Consider the following 19,029-nt stretch of genomic DNA (forward strand, 5'->3'; position numbering starts at 1 on the left):
ATTTATGGATACCTGGAAAACTCTAAAATACATAAGTAATCTTACTCAAATTCCAATTAGTAAATCAACCAACCAAACTATATGGCTAAACCCCAAGATCAAAATTGGCGGTTTTAAAGTCATCTGGAAACATTGGATGATAGCAGGCATCCGCACTCTGGATGATGTAATTAAAAATGATAAATTGCTGGAGTTTTCACAATTGCAACAAAAATTTGGTCTCAATAAAACACAATATTTTAAATGGTTGCAATTGAAGCAATCTATTCAGAAAGGGTTCCCTGAATGGAAAGATCTCGCTAAATATCATAGTTTGGAATTCTTATGTTTCCAGATGGACTCAATAGGTCACAAAGCCGCACAGTGGTATAAATTAATATCTGGATATATAAATAAAAAACCAAAAAATGGTCTTAGAGACATTTGGAGCATTGAGATAAAACACCAAATTAGTGCATCTCAATGGCCACGACTTTGGTCTTGGAGGCTAAAATGTACGGTGTCAGCATCTATGAGACAAACTTGGTTTTTTCTTCTTCATAGAGCTTTTTGGACCCCTACTCGTTTACAAAAAATAGATAGTTCAAGATCTAATAGATGCTGGCACTGTCATATTGAAATTGGGACATTAGATCATCTTTTATTCTTTTGTCCATTTATCCTATCATTCTGGAAATCAATTTGGCCCCAAATTAACAGAATGTTAGAAAATCCAGTAGCCTTGACATATGATACTATATTATTTGGAACAACTATGAGAGCAAAAAGCCAAATTTCATCCAGTAATAACAAACTTTTATTTATTTTAACTGGAATTGCAATACAACAAATTACATTCAATTGGAAACAACATGATAGATTGAACTATATGTTCTGGTGGAATTCGGTATGCCACATATACAAAATGGAACTTGCTATTGCAACACACAAAGGATACATGAATAAATTTAAAAAAATATGGGGACCATTAACCGATTTTTGTAATGAAGGATAATTTTTCCTATAAATAACACTGGAAACATCTAAAGACCGTTAACATGATTTCTCTAATGAATTTTTCCCATGATAAGATAATTGTAAAGAGGGAAATGGGGTGGGTTTTTCAATTTTGATTATTACATACTAAATTAATATTTTAAAAATATACAATAAAATTGATTTATGTATTATTGTTTGGGAAGGAGGGTGGGACAGGGGATTATTATATTAATGTTATACTTGATATTAATATATGAGTTAGTCAAGTGTGTATTTAAGTTTCTATTGAGTTTATTTGTAACACTTGTTGTAACACAAAAAAAATGAATAAAGATTTAAAAAACAAAAAAAAAAAAGCAATGAGTAGATACCATTTTACATTATAGATACAATTTTAGGTAGAAGGAATGGGAGGGGGAAATTTGAATTTATTAATGATTAGTTTTCTAGAAAAGATTAGTTATGTGATATATTTGATTGAATGTAAGATTGGAAGGGTGGGAGGGATGGGATTAAAAATTTTTTATCTATTAGTATCATAAATGATAGAATTGCAAATGATGTATTTATTGACAAATGTTTTATATATATGTATTTGTTGTAAGATGAAAAATAAATAAAGATTTACATTTTCCTTTCTCTTGAAAAGATTTTGTTCTATGTTAATACCTTTCAAGTACTTAAATGTCTGAATCATATCTCCCCTGTCCCTCCTTTCCTCTAGGACAGGCGTGCCCAACACGTCGATCGTGATCGACTGGTAGCTCAGGAAGGCAACGTGAGTCGATCGCAGAGCCCATCCCGGGCTCCGTGATAGACTCGTGTTGCCGTCCCGATCTCCTGGGCCTATCAGCCTTCTTCTCCCCAACGTCAAAGATGCCGACGCCGGGCATTAGGCTGTTTTTGTCATTTCAGGGGGGGGGGGGGAGCTTGGCAGCAGCAGCAGCAGCAGCCTGAAAAAGAAATCATCCTGGCCGGGGTCGGTGTCATGCTCCGGAGCTTCTACAGCCTTCCTATCTCCCTCTCCCTTCTACCTGCTTCCAGCCACACCCCCTGCTCCGCAGCTCTCTTCGGCAACTCAGCAGCAGCGATCGACACAAGCTTCTGACGTCGGGGCCTACCTTCTGCGAATCCCGCTTGTTTCAACTTCCTTTTTCCACAAAGACGGGACTCGTAGAGGGAAGGCCTCGATGTCGGCAGCTTGTCTTGATCACCGCTGCTGACGAGTTGCTGAAGAGAGCCGCGGAACAGGGGGGTGTTGCCAGGTGCAGGTAGAAGGGAGAGGGCCAGATGCAGGACTCGTGGGTGAGGGAGGAGAAGAGAGAGAGAAAGAGAGAGGGGAGGGAAACAAAAGGAAATATTTCATACTGGGCTGTGCCGGAATGGAGGGAGGGTGGAAAGATTCTGGCTACAGGGTGCAGTAACAAAGGAAAAGGGGGGAAAGCTGAAAATGGAGATAGTGACACAAAGAAGAGAAAGGGTAAGCAGGACTTACTGAATAAAGATAGAGATACAGAGGGGACATGAAGAGGAGGTGAAATACAGACATAGAAGTAATGCTAAAAAAGTGTGCAGGGGGGGAGATAAAGACATTGAAAGGGCAAATGGTGAACATGGGGTAAAGACAAGGACAGAGACAAATGAAGATTCTGAAAAAGTGGTGAGATAGGGATATAGGTGAGATGGACACAAAGAAGGGTGATGCTGGAAAATAGGTAGAATGGTAATTCTGACAGACACAGAAGGGAAATGCTGGATCAAGGAGAGATGAGGCTCAGGCTGGATGGAATGAGGAGAAATGCCTTGTTTTCCCGGAACTTCCGCTCCTACGTCAGAATTGACGTCAGGGAGCGGAATGCTGGTCAGTGCGACGCTTCTGCAGGGAAAGCTTGGGACGGCGTTGGCTTGGGGGCTGTTCCCCGATGGCGGTGGCAGCAAACCGAGTGGCTTGGGGGAGGGCACGGAGAAAGAAAGAAAGGGGGCAGACAGGGAGACAGAAAGAAGGGGGAACAGGGAGACAGAAAGAAAAAGTTGGGGGAGAGAATGAGGTCTGGAGGAGAGGAAACATGCAGGAGGCTGAAAGAAAGGAAGAAAGATTGGATGCATAGTCAGAAGAAGAAAGTGCAACCAGAGACTCATGAAATCACCAAACAGCAAAGGTAGGAAAAATGATTTTATTTTCAATTTAGTGATCAAAATGTGTCTGTTTTGAGAATTTATATCTGCTGTCTATATTTTGCACTATGGCTCCCTTTTACTAAACCGCAATAGCGTTTTTTAGCACAGGGAGCCTATGAGCATTGAGAGCAGCGCGAGGCATTTAGCGTAACTCCCTGTGCTAAAACCTACTATTGTGGTTTAGTAAAAAGGGAGGGGGTGTATTTGTCTATTTTTGTATTTTGTTACTGAGGTGACATTGCATAGAGTCATCTGCCGTGACCTCTTTGAAAAAACCCGGAATATGAATAATTAACATTTTCTCTGCCTTTTAGTGTGCTTTGTGTTTTTTTTTAATTTTATTGTTGGTAGATCATTTTGACTTAGTCATTATAAAAGTAGCTCGCAAGCCCATAAAGTGTGGGCACCCCTGCTCTAGGATATACATATTCAGGCTTCCAGTCTCTTCTCATAGGTCTTTTGGCACAAGCCTCCTATCATTTTTGTCTTATGTCCTTCGCCAGATATGGTCTCTAAAACTGAACACAATACTCCAAGTGGGGCCTCACCAACGACCTGTACAGGGCCATCAACACCTTTCTTCTACTGGTTACACTTCTCTTTATACAGCCCAGCATCCTTCTGGCAGCAGCCACCACCTTGTCGCACTTTTTTTCACCTTTAGATCTTTGGACACTATCATCCCTCTCCCACTCCGTGCATATCAGCCTCTCACCTCCCAGCATATACGGTTCCTTCCGATTATTAATCCCCAAATGCATTACTCTGCATTTCTTTGCATTGAGTTTTAGTTGCCAGATATTAGACCATTCCTCTAACCTTTGCAGATCCTTTTTCATGTTTTCCACTCCCTTCATGGTGTCTACTCTGTTACAAATCTTGGTATCATCCGCAAAAAGGCAAATCTTACCTTCTATCCCTTCAGCAAAGGCACTCACAAACATATTGAACAGGATCGGCCCCAGCACCAAATCCTGAGAGACTCCACTACTCACCTTTCCTTTCTCCGAGCGACTTCCATTAACCACAACCCTCTGGAATCTATCCTACAACCAGTTTCTAATCCAGTTCACCACTTTGGGTCCTAACTTCAGCCCCTCAAGTTTGTTCAAGAGCCTCCTATGAGGAACCATGTCAAAGGCTTTGCTGAAATCTAAGTAAATTACATCTAGCATATGTCCTCGATCCAGTTCTCCGCTCACTCAATCAAAAAATTCAATCAGGTTCGTTTGGCATGATTTACCTTTAGTAAAGCCATGTTGCCTTGGATCCTGTAACCCATTAGATTCTAGGAAGTTCACTATCCTTTCTTTCAGCAACACTTCCATTATTTTTCCAACAACCGAAGTGAGGCTTACCGGCCTGTAGTTTCCCGCTTCATCTCTGTGACCACTTTTGTGAATAGGGACCACATCCGCTCTTCTCCAATCCCCAGGAGCCACTCCTGTCTCCAGATATTTGTTGAACAAGTCTTTAATAGGACCTGTCATAACCTCTCTGAGCTCCCTCAGTATCCTGGGATGAATCCCATCCAGTCCCATCGCTTTGTCCACCTTCAGTTTTTCAAGTTGCTCATAAATACTTTCCTCCATGAATGGTGCAGAATCTACTCCATTTTCTTGCGTAACTTTGCCAGACAATCTCGGTCCTTCTCCGGGATTTCCTTCTGTGAACACAGAACAGAAGTATTGGTTTAGCACGTTTGCTTTTTCCTCATCACTCTCCACATATCGGTTCCCAGCATCTTTTAGTTTAGCAATTCCATTTTGCATCTTCCTCCTTTCACTAATATATCTGAAAAAACATTTTGTCTCCCTTTTTTACATTTTTTAGCCATATGCTGTTCCGCCTGCGCTTTCGCCAGACATATCTCTCTTGGCTTCTTTTAGTTTCACCCGGTAGTCCTTTCTATAGTGTAGATTGCATTTTCAGATATGTATATGTTATATTTCATGAGAAGAGTGGGGGGGGGGGAAGCACACAGAAAGCTCTGTGGATATTCTTTCTGCAGCAGTTGTCAGAGTAAAAGGATGCAAATAATTTCACATAGAAAGGTAGGTGCAGACTACGCGTACATAGACTTCTGAAACAGTGCAATCCATTTGAAAAGGACACTTATAGCATTTGTTAGAAGTATTAAAAGATTTTTTTTCCTTTCATTATCAACAGACAGTAGACACTCTTATTCTAGATTTACATTGAATATCCACAAGTAGATTTCTTTGGATGTACTTTTTCATTTCAATATTAAATTAATTATTGGTTTTCTTTTAGACCCAGAAGAATACTCCCAAGAGGAAATGTGTAAGGTGGGGCATTCATCTAATATTTATGACCACGTAAACTGCTTAAATAAGTTTTATAAATGCAAAATTATGTCATTTGAACATGATCTTTTCAGGGTCATGCACAATTAAAAGATCCCAATATGGTAATTAAAGCAATACAATCATTTCTGCACCTATAGGTTGAAGATCCATTTTGATGGTAACATAAAAAAAATCAATCAATCCAATAAAATTGCACAGCAATTTAGAGTCAAATAAAATGTATCTACTAGATTTAAATATGTTTCAAGATGTCTAGAATGTTGCTTTCTCTAAAGAGACATAATTTTGTTGGGATTTCTTTTGAACTTTTAAGTGTAAGCTATGAAAAGAAGGTTTCATAAATAGGTCTGTATATGGATATCATGTAGTCTGAGTAACCTTCATTGTCAAACATGTTTTGTAAATCATATTTGATGAGTCACGAGAGAAATTTACCATGCACTGAGTTCTGACTTAGAACTTGTTATAGCGCTTCAGCATATGATGGATCTAAGCGGTTTATAATGCAAATATTTTATGAAAGGAACTCCATTAAAGAATAGGAAAGTAAAGAGATAAAATACTATGGGCCTTTGGCACCTTCCTGTACAAATAACCAAGGTGGCCTATTATAAAATGGTCCTTTAAATATAGAATATCTTAGATCAATTCAGATGTGTTGTGTGGGCTGCAAGTTGATGGTTTGTTATATCTCAAATACAGCAAAGGGTTAAATTCTAAACCGCTGGAAATAATCAAAACTCTGTTTACTTGCTCATATGAGCTTTCAGTGTTAATCCATGAACTTGAGTACTTGTGGAACAATGGTTAGATGAAAATACACATGGGTCCTCTTATTAAAGCTATGCACTGCTTACATGTATCTTTCCTGTCCACTGAGGCCACTTGTGTCGCATCCAGAAAATGGCTAATTTTCCCATATGCCTAATTAAGGGCCACACCCTAATTTCGCCAGTGATGCTCAGCCATTTAAAAAAGTTACCACGTGAGTCCTTACTGACACCTATTTTGTAGGCAGCAATTAGTGCTTGGCAGTGCTTTACTTGTTAACTGATTAGCACTGTCTGGCCCAATCTCCATTCCCAAACATGCCCCTCCTTAGTGAAAATTAAGAAACTTTTTTAGAATGCTGTGTATGTACTCAAACAGCAAATTTACCACAGGATGCCAGCTCATGTCCCATGATAAACCTTTTTAATGTCGTAAGTGCATACTAGCGCTTACCACAGTTTAGTAAAAGGACTCCATAGAGATGGTTCTTTTGCTTATCAGGATAGCTTTCTCAATAATACAGATTTTGTTTTGGTTTTTTCTTTTAGGAACTGGTGACTTTCCTTGACAAGCTGGTAAGAACTAAGCAGATTTTTTTTTTTTTACCCACTATTAAACTGTTTTAAACACTTTCTACACATTTGTTTACAGTGATAAAAGTAATTTGGATATTTTAATCTGTGCAAGGCTAGACAATTATCCCTCCCAAATTGGCTACTAGTTTAGACTGTATGGTGTCATCCTAGAACCGGCTCTTCAAACATCCATCAAACTTCATACTCGCTCAATCTGCGGCAATACAATGTGGACAGATATCCGTGGGCTAATTTGCAGCCTTAAAAATCCATCCCCAGTGGCTACATAATAGTATCAACCAGTGTTCACCATACGCATTCTAGCCCACCAATCTAGAAACTAACAGGGAAATTCTGTATAGGATGCTGGTCTCAGCAGCTGCCTATGCAAGGCGCTAATAAGGAAGGCGAAGAGAGATCTTGAGAAGAAGATTACGCTAGAAACAAAATCACACAGTAAAATCTTTTTTAGGTATATTAAAAGCAAGAAGCCGGGAAGAGAATCGGTTGGACTGCTAGACGACCAAGGGATAAAAGGGGCTTTCATGGAAGACAAGGCCACAGTAGAAAGATTAAATGAATTCTTTGCTCCAGTCTTCACCAAGGAATACTCGGGGAAGTTACCAGTGCCAGAAATGGTATTCAGTTCTGATGAATCAGAAAAACTTATACAAATTTGTAACAGTGAATGATGTAATGGGTCAATTTGACAAATTGAACAGTATCAAATTACCTGAGCCGGATGGTATATATCCCAGAGTGCTGGTAGAATTGAAAAATGAACTTGCAGAGCTGTTAGTAATTTTTAATTTTTCTTTGAAATTCAGCATAGTACTAGAAGACTAGAGGATGGCCAATATGACACTGATTTTTAAAAGGCCTCCATAGGTGATCCAAGAAATTATGGACTGTAGAGTCTGATGTCTATTCCGGGCACAATGGTAGAGACTATTATAAAGAACAAAATGACATACAGTAGTACCTTGGATTACGAGCATAATCCGTTCCAGGAGCATGCTCGTAATCCAAAATGCTCGTTTATCAAAGCGAGTTTCCCCATAGGAAATGATGGAAACTCGCTTTGATACGTTCCCCCCTCCCCCCACGATTCGCCCCCCCCCCCCCCCCCGCCGCAATTGGGCACCCCCCCCCCCCCTGCGATCGGGCAACCCCCGCCGCAATCGGGCTTCCCCTGGCCGCTTCTTAAGGTCATCTGGGCACCGGCATGTCCTGTGCTTGTTGCCGGTGCCCAAAGATCGGCCTCATCTTCTGCTGGGCCTTGAGCATCTGGAACTTGTATACCGCCTTTTTGTCACCTTCACATTTCAAAGCTGACATTCAAATCAGTGGGCACTGGAGGGTTAAGTGACTTACCCAGGGTCACAAGGAGCAGCACCAGGATTTGATCTCACAACCTCTGGGTGCAGAGGCAACAGCTCAACCAGTGAGCCACAGTCCTAAGCTGGCAAATTTCAGACCATTCTTCAAACTTTGCTAGGTCCTTCCTCATGTTATTCACACCATCAGGGGTCACATAAGAATAGCCTTACTGGGTCAGAACAATGGTCCATCTAGCCCAGTGTTCTGTCTTCATGGAGGCCAATCCAAGTCATAAATACCTGTCAAAAACCCAAATAGTAGCAGCATTCCATGCCACTGATCCAGGGTAAGTAGTGGTTTCCCCCATGTCTGTCTCAACAGCAGATTATGGGCTTTCCTCCAGGAATTTGTCCAAACCTTTTTTAAAACCAGCTACATTAACTGCTCTTACCACCTCCTCTGGCAACATATTCCAGAGCTTAACTTCTCTGAGTGAAAAAAATATTTCCTCCTATTGGTTTTAAAAGTATTTCTCTCTAACTTCGAGTGTCTCCAGGTCTTTGTAAATCTTGATGCAGTAAAAAAATTGATCCACTTGTATCTGTTCTACTCCACTCAGGATTTTGTAGACTTCAATCATATCTCCCCCTTCTGCCATCTCTTTTCCAAGCTGAAGAGCCCTAACCTATTTAGTCTTTCCTCAAACAAGAGGAGTTCCTTCCCCTTTATCATTTTGGTCACTCTTCTTTGAACCTTCTCTATTGCTGCAATATCTTTTTTGAGATAAGGAGACCAGAACTGAACACAATACTCTAGGTGAGGTCGCACCATTGAGCGATACAGAGGCATTATAACATTCTTAGTCTTGTTTGCCATCCCTTTTCTAATAATTCCTAGCATCTTGTTTGCTTTTTTGGCCGCCGCTGCAGATTGGCAGAATGTTTCACCATATTGGCCACGATGACACTCAGATCTTTTTCTTGTGTGCGGACCCCCAAGGTTGATCCTAGCATCCATTAACTATGATTTTGATTATTGCAAATTTTGGTGTCATCTGCAAAGAGGCAAATCTTACCTAACAGCCCTTCAGCGATATCACTTACAAAAATGTTAAAAAGAATAAGTCCAAGAACTGAAACTTGAAGCAAATTACTGGTAACATCCCTTTCCTCAGAACAATCTCCATTGACCTGTCGCCTTCCATTCAATCAGTTCCTGACCCAGTCTGTAACTTTTGGGGCCCATAGCCAGGGCACTCAGTTTATATATTAGACATCCATGTAGAGCACCGTCAATGATTTTGCTAAAATCTACATACACCACATCTAACGTACTCCCTCTGTCTAATTCTCTGGTCTCCCAGAGAAAGAAATTGATCATATTTGTCTGACAAGACCTGCCTCTAGTGAATCCATGTTTTCTCAAAACCAGTAATCCACTGTAGTCCAGAAACATCACTGTTCTCTGTTTTAAAAGCATTTACAGTAATTTACTTACCACAGAAGTCAGATTTACTGTCCTGTAGTTCCTACTTCTCCACTTTTGTAGAGAGGGACCACATCCTCTCTTCTTCTGCCCTCTGGAACTGCTCCCGACTCTAGAGAAGCATTGAGAAGATCAGCCAGCAAGGCTGCCAGAACTTCCCTAAGAGCCATATTCTCAAAACTTTAACACAGTCTCTAAACTGGTTGCAGATGGATTAGCCTGCATACATTTTAGCGGTGGATTATCAAAACAGTTTATCGCAGTATTTAGCGAGCTTTCTAGCAGTCTCCGACACTGCCATGCAAATGGGCTTTTGAATATTGAAACAAGCACTCTGGTGGATTCTTAAAAATCGCAGTCGTTCTCCAAGAGCGGTGTCTGCTTTTGGTGACAAAACTCAGTGACTGGTCTGGGAGTGCCGGTACAATGACAGCACTGTTAAAAGTGCATCTTGTGGCGTGTGTTTTGACTGTGGCTAACGAAAAAAATAAATTACAGGAAGAATCATAAATTGCCCTTTTTTTTTTTTTAGTGGAAGTAGTAAAGGCACGCTTCATCGCGTGCATCATAGTCCCCCTTGGCAGCAGAAGAGATGTCCACGCTCTCACCCTGCCACCCTCCCGTGCTTCCACCGACCTTCGCCCTTTCCACCTTATCTTACTTTCCGATGACTGGCCAGAGGGTTGCCTGCTCCCTCCAGTCAGCTGGCCTGCCTCTTCAAAATGGTGGGCCTTCCCCTCCTCATACTGGGCTCCCCACTCAACCATCTCAGAATAGCTGAATTTTTTTCAGGATATTTCCAAATTGGGGGGCATGATCTCAACTAGATCCAAAGTTAGGGGATCCTTTGTTTGAGCCACTGTTTTGTATCCGTGGAAAATGGCAACTGGGGACCTCCTTGAAATTGGACCAGTTGACATGGAATTACCCAAGATCTTTTTGGGATAGAAACATCGAAACATGACAGCAGATAAAGGCCAAATGGCCCATCTAGTCTGCCCATCCACTGTCTCTTTCTCTTTCCGAGTGGTTGTGTTTGTCAGCAGCAAAATCAAACTGCTGCCTCACTATTTAGTGTCACCATCCTCGTATCCCATGATACACTGTTTCCTGTGGTATAGGATTGCTTATAGTTCTGTGACAAGGATGCCATTGTACATGTTGCAACGGTTCAAAGCACTGGGTATAACATTATCATTAACTTAATTGTTTAAATATCTACAAACACATTTTCCAATTGGCTTCAATGGTGACACTTAGAGGGGGCATAATAAAAAAATCATCTAAGTCCATTTTGAGCCTAAAACGCTAGTCACCCAAAGATGGCAACGTCCATTCTCAAAATACTCCCAAAATATTTTTTGGGAGAAATCCTGCTTATACATCCAGCAGTTTGATCGTCCAGACCGCTAAGTCGTCTTTATTTATACCTCATTCTCATCCAAAAATTTGCCACAAGTCCCAAACGCCTAGAAAAATACCTTTTGGACTTGGGAGAGGTCAGCAAATTGATGGACTGACCACCCAGACATGGCAACAAAGTAGTGGGGCACCTTACAGGGCATTGCTGTAAACTTCACATAAAGGGTGCTGTATAAACATCTCACCACAACTCCCTTGCAGGTCATGGTGAGCCCCCCCAAAACCTACTATACCCACTTGTCTATCACCCCAATAGCCCTTATTGGCTGCAAGTGGCACCTATATAGTTTTGGTTTTGGTGATTGCACATGTTCCACCATAAATGTAGTGGTTAGAGTGGCTTATGGACCTGGATCCTCCTCTTTGGTTCACTAGCCCACCCCCCAGACTACTTAAAGCCACCTTTGTGCATCTCTACAAGGCTTTCCTATGTGTGTGTGTGTGGGGGGGGTTAATGATCACTGGGGGTGTGTGTAGGGGTCTGTACTTTGTGTCTACAGTGGTTATTTGGTCTCTTTGGATACCTTCTGAGCACTTATACATGTTTTTAGATTGCCTAAGTCACAACCTATAAGTTCCGTTTAGGCATTCTCATCAAACTTTTGATTATCACTGCAGGACAACTATGTTTGGTTGGCCCACCTCCCGCCCTAACCACTCCTCGAAAAACACCCCTTTTCGCTCTGGACGCACATCTCTAGTTAAAAGGCCTAAGATGCCTTTAGAAACGTCTAAAACGTTTCAATTATCGGCACTTGGACGACCTCTCTGTTGTAGTCTCGTGAGACCAAGGGAACTCACAGCATGGCTCTGCACAGGGCAGGAGTGTAGGAAGATCGCACCTGCTCCGCGTCACCTCTAGACCACCAGGTAAGGTCCGTGCTCCTGGGGCAGCTGCTTGCCTCCTCTGCCTCTGCCTCCGATGGCCCCCCCTCTGCCTCTGATGGCCCCCCTCTGCCTCCGATGGCCCCCCTCCGCCTCCCTTCTTGCCCTGATCCAAGTCCTGGGGCCGTAGCTACCTTTTACCATTCTTTCTTTCCTAACTCCCACATGTCTAGAATGTCTCACCTATTACACTGGAAAAAGAGGTTATGTCCTTACCTTGATAATATATTTTCCAGTAGATAGGTGAGACATTCTAGACTCTTGCCCTGTCCTTCCTTCGCCTGCCTACTAGACTCTTGCCCTGTCCTTCCTTCGCCTGCCTGTCTCATTCTGCATATGCTTCTCCAAGTTTGTTTCTTGGATGCCAGCCAACCTTTGAAGAATTTTGTAAATATATTCACAGCGCAAATGGCATGCAGCTATTGGGAGAATATCTCGCCTATCTATTCAAAAAGATATTTCAAGGTAAGTACATAATCTCTCTTTAAGACTGCTTTATGTGATTAATTACACAAATTGCATACAGGGAAATGAGCCACAGTACTGTACTTTATTTATTTATTTATTTATTTTTTTTGCCTTTTCGCTGAATAGACATCCTTACCTGATGTTAACTGCTCTTTATCTCTGATCATTTTTGTTGTTTACCTTGTGTTATTTTCTTAGGGAATTTCACAGGCTACATTCATTGGTCACGATTGGGGTGGTTCTCTGACATGGAATATGTCTCTGTTTTACCCAGAGAGAGTTAGGTAAGAGTCGTTTTCATTTGTGTGTTTGTCCTATATCAAACTCTTTGTGTTTACTGTATTAAGGAAGCTTTCTGACACTTTGTTGTAAACTGCTGTGCTCACTGATATAATGTGGAAGATTCGGAAATTAATTATTTGCCTTCAAGACCTTACCTAAAGTGAGCTACAGTTTTGGTATAATAGGTAGATCTGTGCCACAGAGGGCTTACAGTCTAAGTTGTATTTGAGGTAGTGGGGGAGGAGGGGCAAATAAACTTGCACCAAATCACAAGGAGAGTCAGCAGGAGGAACCAAATTTGAATCCTGTCCTCTCTGGTCCTGGCCTGCTGCTCTGAACCCCTGACTTCTAACTTCTTCACAGAATGGTAAAACACTAAAGATGGCAACAAAGGTGGTCGTATATGCTAGAAGAGATAGTTTCCATGGTTAACAGTGGGATATATCCTTAATAGCATAGATCACTAGTGCTGATGAGACTTGTCTGGTCCAGTTGATGTTTATTTGCCATGGTATATTATGTTACTATGATAGAATACAATTGTTACTCTTGTTATACCTAACTGTTTCTGTAATGTGTTTTTTTTTTTGTTGTTGTTTCTAGAGCAGTAGCAGGGATAAATACTCCCTTCTTTCCCTGTGACCCAAAGATCAATCAAGTAGAAAAGTTGAAAAACAACCCCATCTTTGATTATCAGTTTTACTTTCAAAAACCGGTAAGTATGACCAACTATATATTCATACTTCTAAAAGAAAGTACAGCAAGTCATCATGTTCAAATGCAGTTTGCAACAAACATTCAGATTTTGGTCAGAGTGTTGGAATTTATGGATGAATTTTTCTCTGCACAGCAGAAGTCCAAAAATCTGGACTGCTTGGGGATTGGGTCAGTCTGGATTTTTGGATTTTACAAATTCTCAGGCAGTACTTTTAAAAATTCTCCCATTCTGCCTCTCTTCTCTCCCCCTCCCCAATCCAGCATCGCCCCATCTCTATCTCTATTTTCTCCCTCCCCTCCCTCCCCATTCATTGTCTCTCTATCTATCTGTGGGCTTCCTTTGCCCATCTAGTGTTTGTCTTCCTCCCTTCTATCCTCTTTTTGCTCCTGTCCTCGACTTCCTAAACACGGCTGTAAAGATGTTGACACAGGACTATGTTCCTGCAAGTGTCAGTGCTAGGCTTGTCAATACCGCCCTCCTATTGCATAGACTTCCTGCATCACAGGGAGTGAGACCGGTAGGTCTAGAAGCAACGCTTTCAGAAACATGGACCCTTAGAAACATAGAACATGACGGCAGAAAAGGGCCACGGCCCATCTAGTCTGCCCACACTAATGGCCCACCCCCTAGCTACCTCCATGAAGAGATCCCACATGCCAATCCTATCTTTTCTTAAAATCTGGCATGCTGCTTGCCTCAATTACCTGTTGTGGAAGATTATTCCAGTGATCAACCACCCTTTCGGTGAAGAAATATTTTCTGGTGTCGCCATGAAATTTCCCACCCCTGATTTTCAACGGATGCCCTCTTGTTGCCGTGGGTCCTTTAAGGAAAAAGAGATCCTCTTCCACCTCGATACGGCCTGTGACATATTTGAACGTCTCGATCATGTCTCTCCTCTCTCTGCGTTCCTCGAGTGAGTTCAGCTGCAACTTACCCAGTCATTCCTCATATGGGAGATCCTTGAGTCCTGAGACCCATGTCAGTCTTTAGAGTTGGATTTGGAAAGCAGAGGGGAGCAGTTCAAAGAGGGTAAATAGGAGGAAGGGAGGGAGACAGAGACACTGGATGGGAGAAGAAACCACACAGAGACATGCCTGTGTTTACAGGAAAAGTTTTGGGTCCCAGTCCTGAATCTCGGGTGGTCCAGGTTTTTGGTCTTGCATAGTAAATAACACTGGATGATTGTTTAATTGCTGTTAAAATACACTTCATAACTAAAATAATGTGAAGTATCCTATGGTGATCCTACTGGTCTTCATTATGGACTAGCAGTATATGATGATTTACTTTATATAGGGCAGGGGTCTCAAAGTCCCTCCTTGAGGGCCGCAATCCAGTCGAGTTTTCAGGATTTCCCCAATGAATGTGCATGAGATCTATGTGCACGCACTGCTTTCAATGCATATTCATTGGGGAAATCCTGAAATCCCGACTGGATTGCGGCCCTCAAGGAGGGACTTTGAGATCCCTGATATAGGGCATTGGACTAAATAGAGAAGAGTCAGCAAATGCAGTGAAGTTAGCAAGTGTGCAAGTTAGCAAGTGGTCTAACACTCCCGTACATCACTACCAGAATACAGTATACAATGATGCCTTGGAATCTGAACTTAATCCGTTCCAGAACCCCGTTCGAGTTCCAAAGCGCTAGAGATTCAAGACAATTTTTCCCATTGAAAATAATAGAAACTGGATTAATCTGTTTCTGGGTCCCACAAACTCAAATTTTAACAGTAAATACACTGGATTTTAAGGTAAATTATTAACAAATATTCCAAAGCATTATTCAAATTCTGGGGCAGAAGCACACACATACAATGTGCAGGGCGTTCGGATTCCAAAGCAGAGTTCGAATTCAGGGCAAAATTTACTACAAAAAAAAGTTCGGATTACAAAGCATTCGAGTTCTGGGGCATTCGGATTCCGAGGTACCACTGTATTTACAGTTGTTAGGCGCAACAGCTGCAGGTGCCTTCCTGCCCGATATTGGCACACAGGACTAATATTTTCTGTAGTCTCTCCTCAGCACATCAAACTTTGAAGCCTTTTTTATGCCTTTCCAATATTACTTTCTTGTTGTTTTATTCATAATTCTTCATTTCTATTGTTTTTCAATATTTTCTTAGAGTTTGGTTTAATTCTGTCAATTTTTACATTTTTGGCTTTCAAGTCACTTCGAGGCCTTTTTTTGCCCAAGAAAGCATCAAAGTGTGTTTGGTATACTTTTAGCTCAACCTTTTTGGCCATTGAGCCTTTTCACTTCACGTCTGCCATTTTTCCCTATATGTCAAAGAGGGTACCAAGCATCTTTAAGAAATGTACTTGATGTAACTGGATCATTTCAGGCTCTGACCCCATAATTGGTATGTTCCATGTCTAGGTCTTTTTAAGGGTTTCTGGAGCCAGTTAGGATTCCCCACCTTCTAAACCCCTTCCCCTTTTAAACTTTAGGGGAGCCCCTATGGGCTGTTTTTGGTGCAAATTCACTGTGGGTGGCCATCTTGGATTTTAAACAATCTCTTTTTTTTTTTTTTTTTAAGCCTCTATCTGCCTCAGTACCCCTAGATTTGACTCAAAATCAACTGGGATGGACTCCTCAGACTGTTCTGCCACTATATTATGTCAGTTTTGAGCTGGATGGTTGGCTGAGGAGTATTCATGTACCATGTGCTGTGGGGCACGCAAGGGAGAGGCAGAGCCTCGGACTCAGCCTCCTTGGGGGTCCAAGCAGAGGGGAGAAAATCCCTTCCAGAGACCACAAAAAGCAAAGATGTGAAACGCAATCTTCGATTATGGCAGAAAAATGTCCAAGTCGTAAGCCTGCCTTAGTCCCACCTACTCTACACTTTTAACATACCCTTGAACATGAACAGCATAGATGAACAGCATAGATATCCGTCTCGTTATTTTATGTATTATTTATTTCGATTTATTAACTGCCTTTATGTTTTTATAATCTTTATTGATTTTCCAAACCAGCAACAGTGCAATTAACAGTTAAAGATCAAGAAAAAGCACATTCATCTTTCAGAAAAACCACTTCCCCCCTCCCACCCAAACGACTATGCAAGATAACATTCATATATATATATATATATATATATATATATATATACATACAGTGGTACCTCGGTTTACAAGTGCACCAGTTTGCGAGTGTTTTGCAAGACGAGCAAAACATTTGCAAACTTGGTGCCTCGTAAAGCGAGCTTGCCTCGCTGTACGAGCGCCCCCTCCTCCCCCCCGCAATCTGGCATCCCCCCCCCAGCGATCCGGCATCCCCCCTGCTCGCGTTGACCCCCCTCCACCGCGATCCTACTTCCCCCCCCCCCCAAGCAGTCAATGACACTTCCTTTACCCGACTTGGCACCAGTGCCGGTGCCCGAAGAGCCTCCCTCTTCTGGCGCGGCCTGGGCTGGGCGGTGCATCGGAGATCCTCCTTCTTCTGGGCTGGGCTGGACTGGACTGGCTTTGAACATTTGCGCATGCTCAAAGCCTTCTGGTCTCGCTTTCTCCGAGATTGAGAGCGAGACCAGAAGGCTTTGATTATGCACAAATGCTCAAAGCCAGTCCAGCCCAGCCCAGACCAGAAGAAGGAGGATCTCTGATGCACCGCCCAGCACAGGCCGTGCCAGAAGAGGGAGAATCTTCAGGCACCGGCACTGGTGCCAAGTCGGGTAAAGGAAGTGTCATTGACTTGCTCGGGGGGGGGGGGGGGGAGTAGGATCGTGGTGGAGGGGGGGCAAAATGCGAGTGGGGGAGGATGCCGGTTCGCAAGGGGGGGAAGCCAGTTCGCAGGGAGGGGTTTGGAACAGCATCAGATTCCTCAAGGGGGGGGAGAATGGAGCAGCGCCGATAGCTTCGGGGGGGGGAAGGAGGTGGAACCAAAAGCAGTTTCCCTTACTTCCTATGGGGAAACTTGCTTTGATATACGAGCAATTTGGTTTACGAGCATGCTTCTGGAACGAATTATGCTCGTAAACCAAGGTTCCACTGTATATAAATTCCTTCAATAACCTTTCCCAATTTAACATCTATAAAAATCTAAGATATCCCCAACACACCCACCCACCCTTTGGATGTGTAAATTGTACTCAGAAGTGTATTAATAAATTAATCATTTATTTATAAAGTTAGTCAACGGACCCCCATGTTAATTGAAATACCTTAGTATTTCCCCTTTGATCATTTATCATTTTTTCCATCCTGTAACAAAGTCATAATGAGTGCCACCAAAAACTAAAATTCAAGCAATCAAAGTTTTTCCAATTCTTTCTGACCATTTGAATGGCTATCCCAGTCATAATCCCTAACCGTCTGTTTTTATGTCTATTGTTGGCTTACGGGATAATAATTTCCCACAAATTACCATTTCATAAGATAATGGAATCAGTCTCTAAAATCAAGTTATTATGTCCCCAAATAGATTTCCAAAAGTTGAGTATCAAAGGACAATAGAACAATAGATGATCCAGTGTTCCTATGTCTACATGACAGTGCCAGCATCGATTTGACTTGGAACTATCTAACTTCTGCAACCGAACTGGAGTCCAAAAACTTCTATGCAATAAGAAAAATCATATTTGTCTCATCAATAACGCTGTACATCTCATCCTCCAAATCCAAATTCGTGACCATTGAGACGCATAAATCTGCTGCTTTATCTCAATGCTCTAAATGTCTCTAAAACTAGTTTTTGGTTTCTTATTCATATAACCAGATAATAATTTATACCATTGAGTGGCATGATGCCCTAGAAAATCCGTCTGGAAGTCAGGACCTGCAAGCTATAATGATTTTTTAGATTTTGCCAATCGGTGAACCCTTTCTGAATGGCTTGCTTCAACTGCAACCACTTATAAATTTGAGACTTTGCAATACCAAATGATTGTTGCAGTTGTGAAAAATCAAGCATTTTTCCATCTGATAAAACATCATCCATTGTACGTATACCTGCATGCATCCAATGCTTCCAGAAGATCCTCGCCAATTTGAATCTTGGAGTTTAACCATAAGGACTGATAAGTGGATTTCTCTACTGGAATATCTGTTAAGTTGTTAATAAATTTCAAGGTTTTCCAAGTGTCAAATAAAATACTATAGTCCTTAACATAACTGGGTAACTTAATACTCAACACATGAAACAACCGTAATGGGGACATAAGTTGCCACTCTAAGTACAACCAATCAGGGAGATGTTACATAAGCTCAGGAAGGATCCAATACATACCCTGACGCAGAATATAGACCTGATGGTACCTATAAAAGTTTGGGAAATTTACCCCACCCACCGCAATTGGTTTTTGTAAAGATACTAAAGCAATACGAGCTGTTTTACCTAGCCAAATAAATTTAATGAGAATATTATTCAATTTCATATAAAAGGACCCCTGAAAATAAACTGGCAACATACCCATTTGGTAGCAAACCACAGGCAAAATTATCATCTTAACCGTTTGACTCTCCCCCACCAAGAAAGATGTAAGGGGTTCCATTGCTCACACATTTCTGTGACCTTCAGCAATAAAGATTTTTCATTTACTTTCATTGTGTCTTCCAATGTTTTTTGAATCCAAATACCTAAATATTGTAAACCCTCTTCTTTCCAAAGAAAAGG

The 19,029-nt window shown here is 41.7% G+C and overlaps 1 protein-coding gene across 1 annotated transcript in view; it reads left to right on the forward strand.

Moving 5' to 3' along the window:
• The window catches only part of EPHX2 (epoxide hydrolase 2), a 128,803-nt gene that overhangs the window by 77,014 nt on the left and 32,760 nt on the right, over window positions 1-19,029 (forward strand). The window contains exons 9-12 of the mRNA XM_033938446.1: window positions 5,431-5,465; window positions 6,806-6,832; window positions 12,611-12,696; window positions 13,298-13,409. Coding sequence (XP_033794337.1) covers window positions 5,431-5,465; window positions 6,806-6,832; window positions 12,611-12,696; window positions 13,298-13,409 — 260 coding nt within the window. The remainder of the gene's footprint in view (window positions 1-5,430; window positions 5,466-6,805; window positions 6,833-12,610; window positions 12,697-13,297; window positions 13,410-19,029) is intronic.

Source organism: Geotrypetes seraphini, chromosome 3 (genome assembly GCF_902459505.1).
Source record: "Geotrypetes seraphini chromosome 3, aGeoSer1.1, whole genome shotgun sequence".
Lineage (NCBI taxonomy): Eukaryota > Metazoa > Chordata > Amphibia > Gymnophiona > Dermophiidae > Geotrypetes > Geotrypetes seraphini.